At 36.6% G+C, this 16,803-nt stretch overlaps 1 protein-coding gene across 9 annotated transcripts in view; it reads right to left on the bottom strand.

Annotated features, from left to right (window-relative positions):
- Positions 1-5,849: 5,849 nt before the first annotated feature.
- LOC142340534 (uncharacterized) overlaps positions 5,850-16,803 on the bottom strand; it is a 59,343-nt gene continuing 48,389 nt past the window's right edge. For 7 of the 9 annotated variants that reach the window (XM_075391102.1, XM_075391103.1, XM_075391109.1 and 4 more), the window contains exon 2: positions 5,850-9,964. In XM_075391102.1, the coding sequence (XP_075247217.1) occupies positions 7,796-9,964 (2,169 nt within the window). In that variant the 3' untranslated portion in view covers positions 5,850-7,795. Of the gene's footprint in view, positions 9,965-11,985; positions 12,004-15,318; positions 16,788-16,803 lie in introns of those variants that run through there. The other 2 variants (XM_075391106.1, XM_075391108.1) reach the window with 2 other exon arrangements.

Raw genomic sequence — 16,803 nt, 5'->3', positions numbered from 1 at the left:
ACAGTTGAATTTGACATGTAAATCCACGTGACTAGCGTCATAAAAGGAGCTTGAAAAACTACCAAAAATCAGAAGAAATTTACAATTTTGGTCATATTAAACTGACATACAGTGCGTATTGAAGCACACTTTCTTGAGCGGTAAATTACTTGCTATCGTGTCTTGTTTCTGTAGATCAAATTAGTGATTGTACAGCCTAACTTTACTCTGACTTATTGAAAATAGAATTGACTTTGAAATTCTCAAATTTTCACATTGCGGAACAAAGTTCTAATAAGTAGAGTTACAGAGCAGATAAACTGTTCGTTCTTGTTTCATTCATTTACCAGTTGCCTAGGCTGATTCCAGTTTCTTGATCGGTAGATCTGAGAACTTGGTTACAAAGATATACAAAACTTTGTATTTCGCCCATGTATTAAGATTGGGTATAAAATATAAAAGGTAGCCCCACCAACGCAGTTTACCGAGCGTTGTTCGTTCTTACAATCAGATAATAGGCCTACCTAACGTTTATAAACCAGTGAAATTTTATCTCACTAGTATTTGTGGTTAAGGAGATATCATCGAAAAACTTCTAATTTGAGACTATTTGGTTATTTGAAATTTTGATCTTTTGCTTAGTTGAAGCAAAGTTATTTTTTATTCGGCAAATCTGAACAAGCAGTTATTTGATATTATTGAATATCAAGTAATGCAACGGCGTTCTACAGTATAGCGGATAATACAGTTCACAAAAGTTAACTGCAAAAACACAATATCCGGACAGATTTGAAACCGCTGAAACGAACTGGGCGGTGTAAAGTTTTCCTTGACTTTGATAGGAGAGCAGCCGTTACAGTTTGATTTGAAGACTTCCAATATTTTTAGGTGCTGAGTTTATCTGCAGACACAGACAAGCTCCTGAATGGCTGATGACTCTGTTTCATTGGCTAGTGAAGTGCGTTTGTGTGTTTTTTGGGGGGTGAGCAAAATTAAAAAACACCAAGTACACTGGATGAAATGCAACCTAATATTAATTTGGTTTGTGCCTGCCTATCCACTGTGACCGTCAGTGATGATCTTACCCAGGCTAGCAAAGGTAGCAATTTTTTCAAGATTTTATGGAACTCTCAATATAAACATTTGTTTTGGAAATATCCACCTGACAGGAAGAGTTGACGATGAGGCACAGGTGAACATTACCAAATTGCGGTTATTTGACCGTCATTGTTGTATAAACCAGCAGCCTTGAATTTTGAAAAAGGGTGAACTGTTTCAATACTTTTCTTCAGTGAATTGATACGCTTGATTTGAGACGTTTTAAGGCACTTCTGGCTCCAATTCTACAGGGTGTATTTTCTTTTGGCTGTCAGCTATCTGTTGAAATCAGAAGCATACTGATAATTATTGAATTTGGGGCGTTCTAAGCATTTTGGTTGCTATCAGCGCTCAAAAAAATTGTCTGTCTTGTTTAAAAGAATGCTGATTCTGCTCAAAAAACTCCCTCCGTGGTGTTTCGTTTTTGTTTACTGAAATTGTTTTTGATGCAAAAGTAGACAGAAGTTGATTTGGAATTAGTCCAGTAGATTTTTTTCAGCCCCCCCCCCCCCAACCGATGTTTTTATATGTGGTTTCAACAACTCTGATTTCTATAAATTGAACTTTGTTGTACTTATTCACTGTATCAGGAGAACTCCAAATTGAATCTGGTTAAGCGCTAAAATTAAGTTCTAAGGTCATTTAGGTCGTTAGCTCCGCTACACCTGTTTCGTTATCATTCGTTACAACGATTTTACTCTGCGCTCTGGAATCAGTTGCGTCCTTTTGTCAATTGATTTGCGTTGCAAAAAATATTTTTGATACTGACATTATATTTTAAGCCTTTTTTATATTTTTAACTCTGATTCACACAGAACTAACTTGTATATAAGATATTTTTGTTTGAAGAATTCTAATATTTTCGGCAGCTGAGTTTGGCTGCAGACACAGACAAGCCCCAGGATAGCTTTTTTCTCTTTTTTATTGGTTGTTGAATTGTGTTTGTGTGTTTGTTTTTGGGGGCTGGGCGAAAACGTGTCAAATTTTAGCAAGGTATAAATTCCGCAAACACCGTCCACAGATTAGTTGACTTCGTTTTTCCGAGAAGGAGCCAGCTAATCACGCTAACAACTATTTTGGTTTGTTTGGGGCGCCAAATCATTGGAATTCATAGAGTTTTCAATTTGTTCCAAATGGCGTAAACACTCCTAAAGCGGAGCCAGTTAAATAAAAAAATGACCACAGCAAAATTTGTTCCAAATTTCAGAATTTTCTCGCACAATTATTTTTGGGTCAGTGATCATTTTTTACAAATTTTTCAAAAATCACAGGTCACGGGGCGGTCACAAATCTTCTTCCTTACATTGGTCGCTGTTTCAAAATCCACAGAGCGAAAGAAAAATGGGGGTCATTGACATTTGCATAGAAGGATGAAGCAGACTATAATTTATCCCCCACATGCTGCTATGTTCTCTAAAATCCACAACAAATTTTTGCCAAAAACTTTCACAGCATGCTAAGAACAATGTAAAACTACTCTACAGAAGATCGAAACTTGGTCTTCAGACAGTTGTTCCTAGAGTTTTTTTCCAAAAAATTTCAGCAATTTCTTTGTAAACAAGAGTGATCAACGTCCAACGTTCTGGTGGTGTCAGCGTAGTTATGGAATCTTATGGTTTTCCATTGAACTGTGAGCTTTTCAACTTATTGTTCAACAGTTTTTAACCACTGTTTCCGATGTGAAATAATAACATTTCTAACTTTTGATGAATTTATTATCCATTTTAATTTTAGTTTAAAAAAAGTTGTTAACCGATCTATCTAATACGCATAGATTCTGGTAGCATCGAATTTATCATTGTAAATTTCTATGGGATTTTCAAGTGTAAATGTCGCTCACAACAAAAAAAAAATTAATGGCCTGTTCTATGTTAATCCCGTTATTGTTTTATTAGCAATCTTTCTAGTTTAATCTAAGGCGTTTTTGGAGATGAAATCCGTTTTTCGTTAATGATTCGATAAAAAATGGTTAAGAAGGGAGCGGTAATGTATGTCCGCACATTATTCACCAACCCAAGTTTTACAAATAATTTTTAATCTAGCATAAATGCTTTATATTTAAACATTTAACTCATATTCTTTGAAGTACGGCAAATTAACCTGTAAAAAATTTTGCTAGTATGATTAATGCGCGCCTAGCAATGTCGAAAAAATCCAGAACATCGACAAAAAGAGGAACCTTTCCGTTTCGGTCCCCAGCACATTTTGCACGACCCAGCCAAAGAGCAGAAACTTAGTTGATTGTCAAGCTAAGATATGGCACGTTCTTCTACGGTTCGCAAATAATATGCACAAACTCAGCTGGGGGCACAAACGCAAAAGATCCAAAGTGTTTTATTTTTAGTAAGAAATTCAAATCATGATTAGAAGTATCAGCAATTGAAAGGATCGGCTACCTCTATTTGATTTGAAGTTTACAATTTTTTATGAAAACGGGTCTGTAAAAGCTGCTTAGAGGTTGTTTTATCAAAAATTATTTTAGAAAAAACAACTTACAATTTTTTGAAAACAAGTTTAATAAGCAACATAGAAAATTCTGTTTATTTAACTGATTTATGCGCTAAGCAATCAATATCTTCTTTAAAAAAAATTTAGCACTAGTATAACTTATAAGCAAGTTAATTTTGTAAGTAATTCTGTTCTTCGGAAAGAAATATTCGTTTTCATTTTTCTGCATACATTTTAAAAATACAAAATTATGTTTTCTTTAAGTCACTAACTGAAGCCTTCATGTACGATGGCTTCTAACAAGAATAACGTCAACCATTTATGCGCTAAAGTTGATTCGTAAAGAAAAAACATTGCCTAAAAACTATATTGCGCAAAGCTACAAATAACATTTTCCGTAAACTGAAAAACTTCTAGTTGAAGGTTTCTTAAAAAAGTTAAATTAACTGTCAAATAATTTTTTTCATTAAAAAATTGAATACTTAAAAAAATTCTCAAAAATTCTCCGTTACTCAATGTAATATATTAGTTCCTTTATGTGACCAGTGACAACTGCTATTCCAAGTTTCATCAAATTGCATTGTTCAAATATTTCACAGCAAATAGAGAAAACAAATTTAGTTAAATTCGCAGAAACGCTCGTTTTTGCATTTTTTTACAAAAAAAAATAAAATATATTTTTTAGTTGAGATGGACTTGATTATCTTTTACTAATACTCACTTATGTAACTTTTTTTTCAAATGTAATTGAAAAAAAATGCGTTGTCTTAATTAAGAAGTTCATCTGTTAATTCTTGCTTGATATTTCTGTTAAAACTTCTTGGGTGTTTTCCCTAAATCACTGTCTATTGAAGACCAGAGTTGCATTTATGTATTGATTATATCTTAGAGCTTATAACAGAACTGTCCTGAAAAAAATAAACAAAATATTTGTAGTTACATCATATGTCAGATGTTAGTTGTTAAAAATTGGAGGAGAAAACTTACTGCTGCAAAAATACTTTCTTTTAGCCTCACCAGTGTTTTCCTGATTTTTTTATTGTGGCCTGAAAAATCCAACTGATGATACTAATGATTGAATTGAAGAATAAAACACTTGAAAAGAGTTTTTGCTACATATAATTGAACGTTTCTAATACATATACATCTTTTTGTGGATCCAGCTCTGTAATGTAAAATACTATGATGAAAATAAGATGACCCTGATAAATTTCTTGACGTTCCTTGTGTTTACAAAACATTTTTTAAAAAATGAAAGAAAATTTGTTAATAGTTCCGTTAAGTTACAAATTTTACGCATATCTTGTAACAAATTTTGCTAATTTTCTTATTTTTCTGGAAGTGACTGTGCAAAATTTTATTTACTAAACTTCTAACAGGGTAGCGAAACTTTAGGACACAAAATTATTAACATTACTGCATTTAGCAGGATTTTTTTGGATATAAAGTGTCGCGATTGACATTTTTGTTGACCTTTCTCAGAAAAAGTTATATCCTAGCAAAAACATCTAAATAACGTACCAAAAAATTGACATCTTACATTACTTGAAAAATGAACTTCTTTAAGCGTTGTAGCAGTGTCAAAAGCAACGAAGAATTTGAGAAGCAACGAAGTGAAGAATTTTAAAAACTTAAGCCTCATCCTCGCATTAAAATTTGAGACTTCACAGATTAATCTGTTTGCATAGCTTTTTAATAGCTTTTTTAACCTCTTTTGTATGTTTCATGCAGAAAATATATTGATCGAATAAAATTGACACACTAAAATGCGAGCTTCGCATATAATTTCTACGCCCTAAATGACTTTGAAGGTCCGAATAAAAGCTATCTAGTAGTGATCGATAAAAAAGTGAGGTAGTTATTAATAACCGTCAATAAAGTCAATAACAGGTACCCGGTTCACTAATTAAGGTACCCGAAACCATTATTTGAAACGTTAAAAAGCGAGGGAAGTGAAAATGTTGGCAACTTCAACTCTATTTACTCGAGAAAACAAGAAATTGGAAATACCTCCAACAGTCGATTCAGTTTTGAAGGGCTTTCAAATAGCATCTTTTTCTCTTCGCAAAATGTATCGATGGCCAAAATTGGCTCATCGAAAATAGTACGGCTGGTAGTAGTTTAATCGTGGAAATTTCAAACATTTGTTTGCTGATTTATCTCAACATTATTAATTTTCTCGGACATTTGTGAACGGGTTATTGGCGTAAAAAGTGATGCCTATAGTCTTGTTAATGTATTTGTTTAATGAATATCATCATTGTGATTTTTCTGACTACAGAATACAATTCATTATTACTATTATTATTCATCACTGAAAAAGCTGAAGGATGAATTTTATTTTGAAAAAGAGAATTGGATATTAATAAAGATTTGATATTTGAAATAAGTCCTCACTGCAAACAAAATTCAAAGTATTATTCACTTGCAATCAATTATAACTTCTTCTAAATTCAGGTAATCAATCGCTCATTTAGAAATAGTATTAATATAACAATCCATCCTGCACTCTCGAATCGTACCATAAAAGTATGGACTCTAGACATATAGTTTGGCGCTTACGATTTTTGTAGAATTCATTAAGTGTACAGAAAACGTCAAAATGTACACAAATGAATAAAAAATACTTCTTACTCGTGGAAAATTGTACGGAATGAATTAATGCACTGCACGGATTAATTTATGTCAGCTTTGTTTGTTTTTAGGCAAGTTGACAAACAAATAGCAAAGCAGGAATGAGTTTATTTTGAGCTCCATGGGGTAGCGTTGTTTTTGTTTATATAAATGGAAAGAAAAAACAGACACAAAGTGAGGTTTAGGAATGCTAAAACGTAGAATTAAGGAATGAATCAAAATAAAAGGACAATCAAATTAAAATTCGTAAATCATCTTTCAAGAACAAATTAAATGCGACAATTCAATCTCTTTAAAATCTCTTCTTTGTAAATTTCTTTCAAATTTAGGACAAAACTGAGATAGGCTAAGCACAAGAGGTAAAAATATAAAAGAATAAAAGAATTAAATATCAATTTAGAAAAGTTTTTTAATTAATAGTTTTATCTCAAGTTCAACCCGCATATTTTAACAAAGCTTTATCGGTCAAAAACTGCATATTTTTTGCACTAATCAAGTAAACTAATTGTTAAAACCACATTGAAAGCGGTGGTACTATTAGGAAATTTTTCCTTGTAGGGAAAGCGTGACCTGTTATTCTGGGAATAACTCAAAATATTTACTTCAACTCTCGAAACAAGCCTCTTATCAGAAATCTTCACATCACTATCGTACTATATCCAACGGCTTGTTTGCAAGAATCTGAACAGAATATCACTACGTAAATTAATTGATTTGAAACAAAGTTATTTGGTCCAAATTTAAACTAAGACAACGGGAGGCTTTTAAAATATCATAAAATGAGATCACAATAAGAACAATTGGATCATGTAAACAAACTACCATGTACCCCGACATTTTAATAAACCCTTAGGCTGTTTAAAAACTACGAAGGCTAACTGGGCGGTGTGGGGGAGGGGGAGGGGTTTACAAGACCCAAATATAAAAGCGAAGAAAATAATTTTTAAGAGCTAAAAAATGGTACTTTATTACGTAATCACGAGTCAAAGAAATAAGGTTTTTGAAGCACTAAATATTGAAGAATTATTTTTTCGTTTAGTGGACAACAGAAAGCAATTAACTATTGTACATACTTGAAATCAGCTATTATTTCTTTAACTAAACCAATATCAGCTTTAAATTAATTATCAGCAGCACCCTCAAAACTGCTGATCAGCTACTGGCAAAGCGGGTGGGGGATTCGGTTCCCAAGTTTGTATGCTCGGTTCCTAAGTCTTCTCAAAACTAAATTATTTTAACTTTAAACTAGTAAAATAAAATCTTTTTGCATTATGTTCCAAGTCATTTTGGCGGTATTTAAAGTGAAGTTTTGAGCTTTCACCCGTTTGAATTTTAACAGGTATAGACCGACCGTCTTTATAATGTCGCTGAACCCAAAAAGCACATGTTAACGAAGTAAGGGTAGCAATTCTGTCTTTACAACACCCAGACTAACATAAAATGCATCAAATAATCACAAAGGTTCTTTTTCAAAAAGATTGCAATTTCGGTGAGGAATCTTCTCAGAGTTCTATTTTTAGAAGAGTTTTCATTTGAGGTCCAGATGCAGGGAAGCTGAGATGATACGGGCAGAGAATGCAAAAGTGGGGGAGGGGGGTTCCTCAAAGATGAGGCTGGGCGAGTGGGGTTTAAGGGATTATTGTGACATTGGAGGAGGCACTGCAGCTGAAGCGTAGTCCGCGGTTCCCGTTGAGTTGATGGCTGCCGATTGAGCTCCGACAGATGCCTGGACGGCGGCAGCAGCTGCAACCGCTTCCTGCTGCTGTTGTTGTTGACTTTGCTGTTGAGATACTACAGTAGTCACCAGTCCGTTCAGTTGCTGTTGCTTCAGGTGGTCCTCAAGAGACATTTGGAGGTGCGGGTGACTATGGTGGGATGAGAGGTGAGAGTGGGTTCCACCAGCTTGGGGTGTTGCGTAGAGGGCTAAGTGCTGATGTTGGTCATTGCCTGAGGCTCCGGTGGTTGCACCATTTTGAGCGGTTGCTGCTAGTGGCATGTAGCCCCCAGTGCTGGCCCAGTGGGGTGCCAGGTGATAGTGGGCGGTGTGAGGATTGTGGGCTCCAAGTGCACCGTGAGGCACACCAGCTGCGCCCAACCCATTGGTAGTTGGGGCTGCACCCATTGTGAGCTGGTTCATTTGATGGGCTAACTGATGGGCTAATTGCTGACCACCGGCAGGGTACCCAGCAGCTGTGACTGCAGGTCCGGTTGAGACTGGCACTGAGAAAGGTCCGCAAACGGGCACATTGCCATTGGCCATGGTCGGGGACATGACACCCTGGCCGACCGGTTGTTGGCCAGTAGCCGAGGTGGTAGTAGTCATAAGGGCGCCGTTAGAGTTCACAGCTGAGGAGAGGAGTGATTGGTCCAAGTGTAGGCCTGTTTGTGAGTATTGATTGTTGTTGGCAGTTGACAGCAAGTGGAATGACGTGGCGCTTCCCGGTTGAGCAATTCCTGCGGGGATTCCAGCGGCAGGCGCTCCAGCGGCCGGGTGGTGGTGGCCGTTCAAGGCACCGGTCGGTGACAATTGATGCATGGTTGCGGCTGCTAACGATTGCTGACCAAGCAAAGCGGCTGTAGCTAGGGAAGGGTAGGCGCCATTACCTGCGGCTGCTGTGAGGGGGTGACCTTGTGCTGTGAGTGCGGCACCAGTTGGCGACGTTGAAGGGTATCCGGCTGCCAAAGGTAGATGATGTGGAAATGCTGCTGCCGCGGCGGCTGCTGCGAATGCTGGATTGGCTGCTGCCAGAGGCAAAGCGGCCGCGGCTACTGGAGCAGCGGCCATTCTATTGTTGGCAATGCTGTGGTAGCAGAATCCATTCGGAGTCAAAATTGATGGGTCGAGCGCAGTCAGCCCAGTTAGGAATTCCTCCCCGTTTCTGAACTTGTTCTCTGGCTTTTTCTTCTTACCAGTATCGGCAAACTTTACTAGCAAAGGCTCTTTATCCACGGGTGAAGACAAATTTTGGGCACATGATGGTGGGAGCGGGTTTCCGTTTAGTTTGTCGATGATGTGTTCACAGATCTCTTTGGATTCCATGCGGGCGAAGCCAACACCTTTACTTTGAGTTGAGTTGTCACGCAGAATCCGGGTAGAGATCACGTGACCATAGCTCTTGAGCAGCTTCTCCAGTTTCTTCTCGTCGAAGCATCTAGGCAAGTTTGAGATGTACAGATTGGTGGGGTCCTGTTCTTGCTGTCGGGCCATCTGGGCAAGCACGCCTTTGTTCTGGAGAGCCACAACCGCTTTGAGTGCCTCGCCCTCATAGGCGAAATCAACAAAGCCGTACCCTTTGCACAAGTTAGTATTCTTGTCAAGTATCGCTTTAGTTGACACAATTTGACCATAGCTCTTGCACATGTCAACTAGGAACGCATCGGTTGTGTTCTCGGAGAGGCCTCGAATGTAGAGGTTAGTTTTACTCAGCTTCTCCCCACTGTGGTCATCACCACTTAGACAATACTGCGGGATCAATTTAGGCGAATCGGCCGATGTCTGCGAGTTATTACACGATGAGTTTGAGGAATCGCAGGCCGATGCCACAATAGCCTGTCCATTTACGACTCCTGAGGAGGCCAAGACATTGCCGGTGCCTCCGTTGCTTCCAAGATGAGCTCCGCTCTTCGCGGGGGAGTTTCCACTGCCAACGCTGCTTCCGTTAAGGTACACTCCACTGTCTTTTCCCGGCGATGAGAGGTCGGGCGAAGCAGAGTGGACCCCGTTAGTCTGGGCACCCCCTGCACCTCCCCCGCTGCTAGAGCGCATGTAGGTGCTGACCATGGTGGAGAAGTCTAGAGTAGGGTTCTAAACACATCAAAACGATTAACAAACTATCCATACGTAGCCATTTATGATGCATTATCTAGATAAGCCAAAATAAATTAACAACAATCAAATGTCAATATTTATGAATTTTCTCGACGAGAAATTTGGCCAAGCAAAAAATTCACAAAATAGAGTAGGTAATTCTATATAATGGTAAGCAGATGCACCTCATCTTTATCCCTTTTGCTACCCTGACAGGATAGCTGTATCGGGCTTTCTATCGAGGTGTGGGGGTGGGGTCTATGGTTAGTAAGAAATGAGTGATTTGAAATCATATTCATAACTTACGAACAGTTTTAGGATATTTACCGTTTGTGCCTCCCACCTTAGTAGGTGCATATTATTTGCCCCCCCCCCCGACGCACGTGCCTTATTTTTACATAATGATTTACTATGTAATGGCACGGGCTCTGTAATTGGGGGGCGCGTAACTACTGGGGGGGGGGGGGGGGGGGTTGGCACAAACGGAAAAGATCCCAGTTTTGATATATATATTTTATAAATATCCGAATTGGTATACAAAAATGGGCATATATATTCAACAATCATACCACTTCATTCAGTCATAGATAATATCTTCGTTCTATTTTTAATATTTTTAGAAGAAAAATCTCAGTCTAACAATCTGTCACTCGTATCCATTTTGAGAGCAATCAATTCATTCAATATCGAACATACAAATCTCGTCCTAATACTTGCGACCCAATAGCCCAATTACAATTCAGCTAATCTCCATTCTGAATATAAAATTAGCTCTAATAACATTGTCTCCAGCAAAAACACAATGAAAATATAAATTTAGTAACTTTGTAAGCCCCTCGTCTTATTGTCAAAAAGATGGTAGATTGCCGATATTGTCAAAAAGAAAAAATCAGTTAACTAAAAGTATTTAAAAAAATCCGTTGAGTCCCAACCCCCCCCCCCCCCCCCCCCTCCCCCTCCCTCACCACCTCCACCACCACTCCCCACCAAATGATCCCTTCCTACAAAACACCCAATGAATGAGACAAAATAGCCGAAATTGAAACCAATATTTCATCTGGGGGAGGGGGACATCAATCCTTACTGTGAAAGCGCCGAAAATAGTATTGTCAAACCTAAGTAGAAAATGTTCATAAGAGGTCAATACGTAATTCTAGCGATGCTGTATTAGAAAGTGGTGGTGGTGGTGGTGGCATAAGTTCTAATATGGCAGGCACATTTGTGTTTAATCACTTTAATCCTACCGGAATTAAGCTGAAGAGAGGGAGAGAGAGAGAAAGAGTGGTAGAAAAGACAGAGCAAGTCAAATGAGCCGTGTGTGTGGATAGGCCGTCAAAAACTGGGAAAATATGTGACGTCAGCACAGCTCATATAAAAAATTTAGCTCTTTAGTATAAATGATGAAATTTAGCGACAAGTTATAATTGCCAAAATAATGACAAAATTCGGAAAAAAGGTCTGGAACGGCCTGGAAATTTTTGGAACGATTTGCTTTCCCCCTGTCGAAAATAACAATTTAAAACATAAATTTACCCTTAAGTAGTATAGGTTAAATAGTTTTACCCCGAGCTGTTAACCTTGCCTTTTCTGTCAGACACAAATATTTTGGGTCTTTCCTATTATAGCCCCCCCCCCCCCAGCTTAGTGGCCAGATAACCTATAGCCCCCCCTCCCCCAACATGGTAATTATACCATAATAGGGGGGCTTAAATTTCATGGGGGGCTAGAATGGGAAAGACTCAATATTTTTGCTACCCTAATTTTGTTCACACGGGGGCGATGAAAACATATATTTGTTCACAGATAGAAGGAAAGAGATATTCCTCTTTATATTTTTATATAGAAAGAGTTAAATATAACTTTCAAAATTAGCAAACTCAAAGTACCGATATATTTTAATACATTGAATGTTGAAAAACGTTAAGTTAATAATTACATAAATTCCTTATCAGAAAATTAGTTTTTATTATTGATCGCGCTTTGTAAGATTAAAGTACGGCCAATTTAAATCGACTTACCATTTTTAGAGAGAACAACAATTACATGATTAACTACAGACGATATGGGCGGAGTCGCGACAAATTCCTAACCACTAAAATTGTTTGGCACATCCTTAATCATAACAACAACAGTAAACAACGAACTTCAAATCAATTTTTGATAAATGTTAATGAACCAGACCAAAAGGAAAACGATTAAGTTGGTGTTCAAAAACAATAAATTTTGTCAAAAATTACCGAAATCTTAATTTTTCAAGACGGTAAAGTAAGTCAAAATAGAGTAGCCGTATGAACAACAACAACAATGAGGAAAACAGCCCAAGTGCCGAATTCAAAGGGAAAAACTGCACTTAAATAATTTCACCTCAATCAAATTTGGCTAGATTAAAAGAATTTCCCACAAATTATTGCCTTTGCTCTGAAAAAAAAGACTTTTTTATCTCCGAATAAAATGTGTGTGTGTGTGTGTGTGTATTTGAACAAAAGAATCATTACGGATTAGAGGGACGGAATTTACACGTATAAAACAGTGTTAGTTTATACTCTCACAGCTAGAGGGCGGGGAGGGACCGTAACTGAGAAAGGGTGGTACAAATAGGCGGGTTGGGGGGGGGGGGGGGGGTAAATTACGCACAGTTTCATTCCTTCAAATGCTCAATAAACGTCTTCCCACATTTACCATTCACGTGCAATGCGCGTGCCAAGGTGAGGCAATAAAAAATCAATAAAATCTCTTAAGGTAATGTGCAATTTGAGCGGAACAATCGACCTTTTTAAGGGCTGACAGTTACCGATCTCCGACGGCATAAATATCAGACAGTTCTGCTCTTAAGAGTGCTCGTTATTAGAAACTGGTAGCATAACTAGAAGAGATTATAACATCATGGCCATTAATGGGACATCAAAATGGCGGACAAAAGACATCTCTAGGGTAAAAGCATGCTTACAATTACTACTAATTGACATCAGGATCTAGTAAAAATATGGAATCATTCTCAAAAAAGAACATAATAAAAGTTAGAGCCATCGAGAAATTGACATCTAATTTAGCAACAATTAGAATACAATTATGTAACACAAACTCTGGTAAAACTATTTGTCTAAATAATTAGAATATAATATTTTACAAAGTTGTTAGACAAATTTGTACGATTTGTGAAATATTTTCGCAAAATTCTGACAATTTATTTCAAGCACAATATCGAAAATTTTTCTTTAAAGGCTCATCCGATTCCAGAAAAAGTTTCAAAATTCCGAAACTATCGAGCCTTTAAACTCGGATGAAATAGGTAGCCCTTCATTTAACCAAAAATACTCTAGACAAAAAATTTCGTAATCAACAATCGCCTGGTTAGAGGGCAACTAATTTCAACTTCAAACTTCTAAAATCGAGCAACATAGGTATATCAAAAGTTACAATGAGAAGCTAAATCGGTCAGATTAAAAATTCCATAAAAGGCGAACTAAGAATGGCCTTTATAAATTTTATATATTTAGGTCAAGCGCAATTAAAGACCCCATTTCACAAGTTCACGCCCATTGCCTTCTGACCAATATCCCTTTATCTAATTGGATGAAAAAAAACAGGTCAGACATATTGATCAATTTTGCAACACAAAAATAGTGTAAAGCAAAACTGTTTTTTGTGTTGGTTGAAGTCGGTAACACTTATCTAAGAGCAAAGAAAAACAAAGGAGCATGAATAGAAAATAAGAATCAAAAGATTATGCTCCTATGAAAAACATAGGGAAACCAAATTTATCTATAAAAAATTAAGTTTGTTAATTAATGGCCTCAATAAAATCTCATACATATTTTTTTCCAAATTTGTTCTCCAATTTTGTTGAACAATTAATAGCAAGAAAGCAATAATTTGAAAACTTTACGATTATGGTCAGAATTTTTCTAATTTGATTTAAGTCACGATCACTATTCACACCATTTCAGTTGGAAAAGCGAAATAATAGAAACAATGGTAAACAATTGACAATCAATTATTGGTCAATTACCATCAACTCAAAATAAAGCAAAAAATGTTGAGAGTCGTTCAAAATCATATGATCAAATATTGATCACATCAAAGGTCATGAAAACTTGAAAAATCAAGAATTGAAGAACGAGTTGCTCTCAAACAAAGAGGCATTTAAAGAAGATTTGGGGACCCAAAATATACAAAGGGGTCGGTTTCAAAAAAAGTGACATGACCGTATTTAAGTTTAGGGCGCCAAGGCAATTTACCCAAATCCATTTTACCCAATGCCATTGTACCCAGTGTCATTATACCCAACCCGACATTTTACTCAATGAAATTTTTTACTCTATTTTTAAAATTACTAGAACGACTATTTGGCATAATAAAATGGCCCGTGGGACTTGATATTAAACTATGACAACCGAACATAGGATTCTTTGTCCACTTAAATATGTTGAAACACATTTAAACCACCGACCGTTAATTTTTCATCGGATGATTGAACAAAAAATAAAAGGGCATTGGGTAAAATAGCAATGGTTAATATAACTTGGGTATAATGATATTGGGTAAAAAAAGCATTGGGCAAATTGTGCTGACCGAATCACCGAAGTTCATAGTTGACTACTTAATTGTTTTTAAGAAACTAAGAAAATAAGAATCAGAAGATTATGCTCCTAAAACACAGGGAAACCAAATTTATCTATGAAAAATAATAAAGTTTGTTAATTAATGGCCTCAATAAAATCTCATCATACTTTTTTTCCAAATTTGTTCCCCAATTTGTTCCTACTTAATTGTTTTAGATTCATTCTTTTTTTTTAATCTTCAAAAATGTAAATTTAAAGTTATAACCACAACAAGAACGTTTGGTTAAATATTTACATTTTCAAAATCGCCTCGTAAATATATGAATAGTTTGGTATTTACACTTCAGTAGAAAAAATTCCTAAAGCCTCTTACTTGTCTATCTATTGGAACACGTTCAAAACTGCTCACAGTGCTTTTACTTTCTTGCAGTAAAAAGAAGCAAAAAACAGTGTACAGAACTAACTTCAGCTGCTTGAAAAATCTGAAACTAGTTTTTATTGCAAAAATAAGGCAGTTGTGCGAAAAATTAATACTATATGAATTTTCATTGGAAAAGATTTATCTATTATTTTCTATTTTTAAGATTCATTAATTAAAAGTTCTTTTACTTAGATCCGGATTGAAATGACAAGATGATGCACCTATGTTAATAAGACCGATAAATTTGAAAATTAGGAAAGACACAATAACACGTTTATGGGTCAACAGCAGGTTTTATTCAATTTTTACATTTTCAGGAAACTTAAACATTTTTAAACAAAATTTCAAAACCGGGGGGCTTTACTTACGTGAAACGTGTTGAGAATAATGTACATTTAATCGACAGCCAACGAAACTGAACAACTTTTGATAAAACTGACGAAACAGAAATTATGAATTTCAATGGGCGTTCTTAATACATTTATACGAATCCGGCATTTAAACCAGGAAAATGGCTAATCGCTTCTAATCAACACTGCCCAAACAAAATGGGGTATAAAATTTGACACGGGCAAAACGGGCGGGTTCACTCGGGCTTATTCAGATCCACTTGACTCCAAATGGGCAAATATAACGAAATGAACTCAAAAATGGGACCAAAAAACTGCAAGTAGATTTCTTTTCTTTTTTGGCAGAGAAATGCTGTACTAAATTGAAGGATGGTATTGAGAAAAAGAGATTAAGCGAAGAGATAGCAATAAGCGTAAGGGTAGGAAGGATAAACTGTTGAGCGCCCAGTTGACTTGACTGGGTTGTCCAAAATAGAGGGTGCTAGGGAGGGGGAGGGGGTAGGGTGACTTGAATGCGAGTGTCTGTGGGTTAGCAATGGGGGTTAAGGAGCTGGGCGGATATAGACGGAAAGAGAAAGGGAAGTCAGCTCCGTTGGTCAAGTGAGGGGGGCTAAATTTAAGGAAACAGGCACGCCAACTGAACGATTAGTTATGTCGATATTTTAGTAAAAGCGCTCGTGTAGCAAGCAATACACGAAACCCAAATTCACAATACCACATAAGCTGATCGGTTTTAATCAGAGGAAGCCAAGCCATGATTAGCAACTGCGTCAGATAATTCGCTAATTCTAACACACTTAGCTCTCTTTATTTCAACAAATATAATAAACAAAATACTCCTATCTGCTCAAACAATACTGTTGCTTTAATTAAAGCTGGTAAGAGTAATTAAAAAGATAACAAAAATGGCAGCTGTTGCGAACTTTTTATTCAATTGATTTTGGCATTATTTAAAACTATGATAAGAGCTGACTTTTCAATAAATCAACTTTCAAACTTGTTAAACTTGGCGATTAAAATTTTCAAAAATTCGGGTTTTTTGCGGTCACTTTAGCTTTCAAAAGCAGATGAGATGAGTATTATTTGGCGTTGGATTCAAAGAGTAATTGTTATTGATTTTGGGTCATTAAGTAACAATGGGTTAAATAGCCAAATTGTATTGTAATGCCTTTTATTGTCCCTAGCTCAATTACACCTTTTCACTCGATGGGCTCAAGCGCGTAAGCTTCATAGGGAGACAATTGGGGAAAAGGCAAATTGGACTTCCTGAGACAATAAAGGAGCAACGAAACGAAGGAGCTGACTATATTAAGAGCTAGTAGTAGGATAAGATAGGGTACGGCTAATTTTGTCCACATGCGTGACGCGTCATTTAGCATAAACTTTGCAGAGCATAAAGGAAAAGTGAGAAAACTTAAAAATATCCAAAAAAATAAATTTAACTTTTTTTGCAAAAAAACTTGCAAACCTCTCTATCTAACTTCACCATTAAAATAGACAGAA

This window comes from Convolutriloba macropyga, chromosome 6, assembly GCF_964194025.1.
Source record: "Convolutriloba macropyga chromosome 6, txConMacr16.3, whole genome shotgun sequence".
NCBI classification, from domain to species: Eukaryota; Metazoa; Xenacoelomorpha; order Acoela; family Convolutidae; genus Convolutriloba; species Convolutriloba macropyga.
This window is presented reverse-complemented; position numbering and strand designations above follow the sequence as displayed.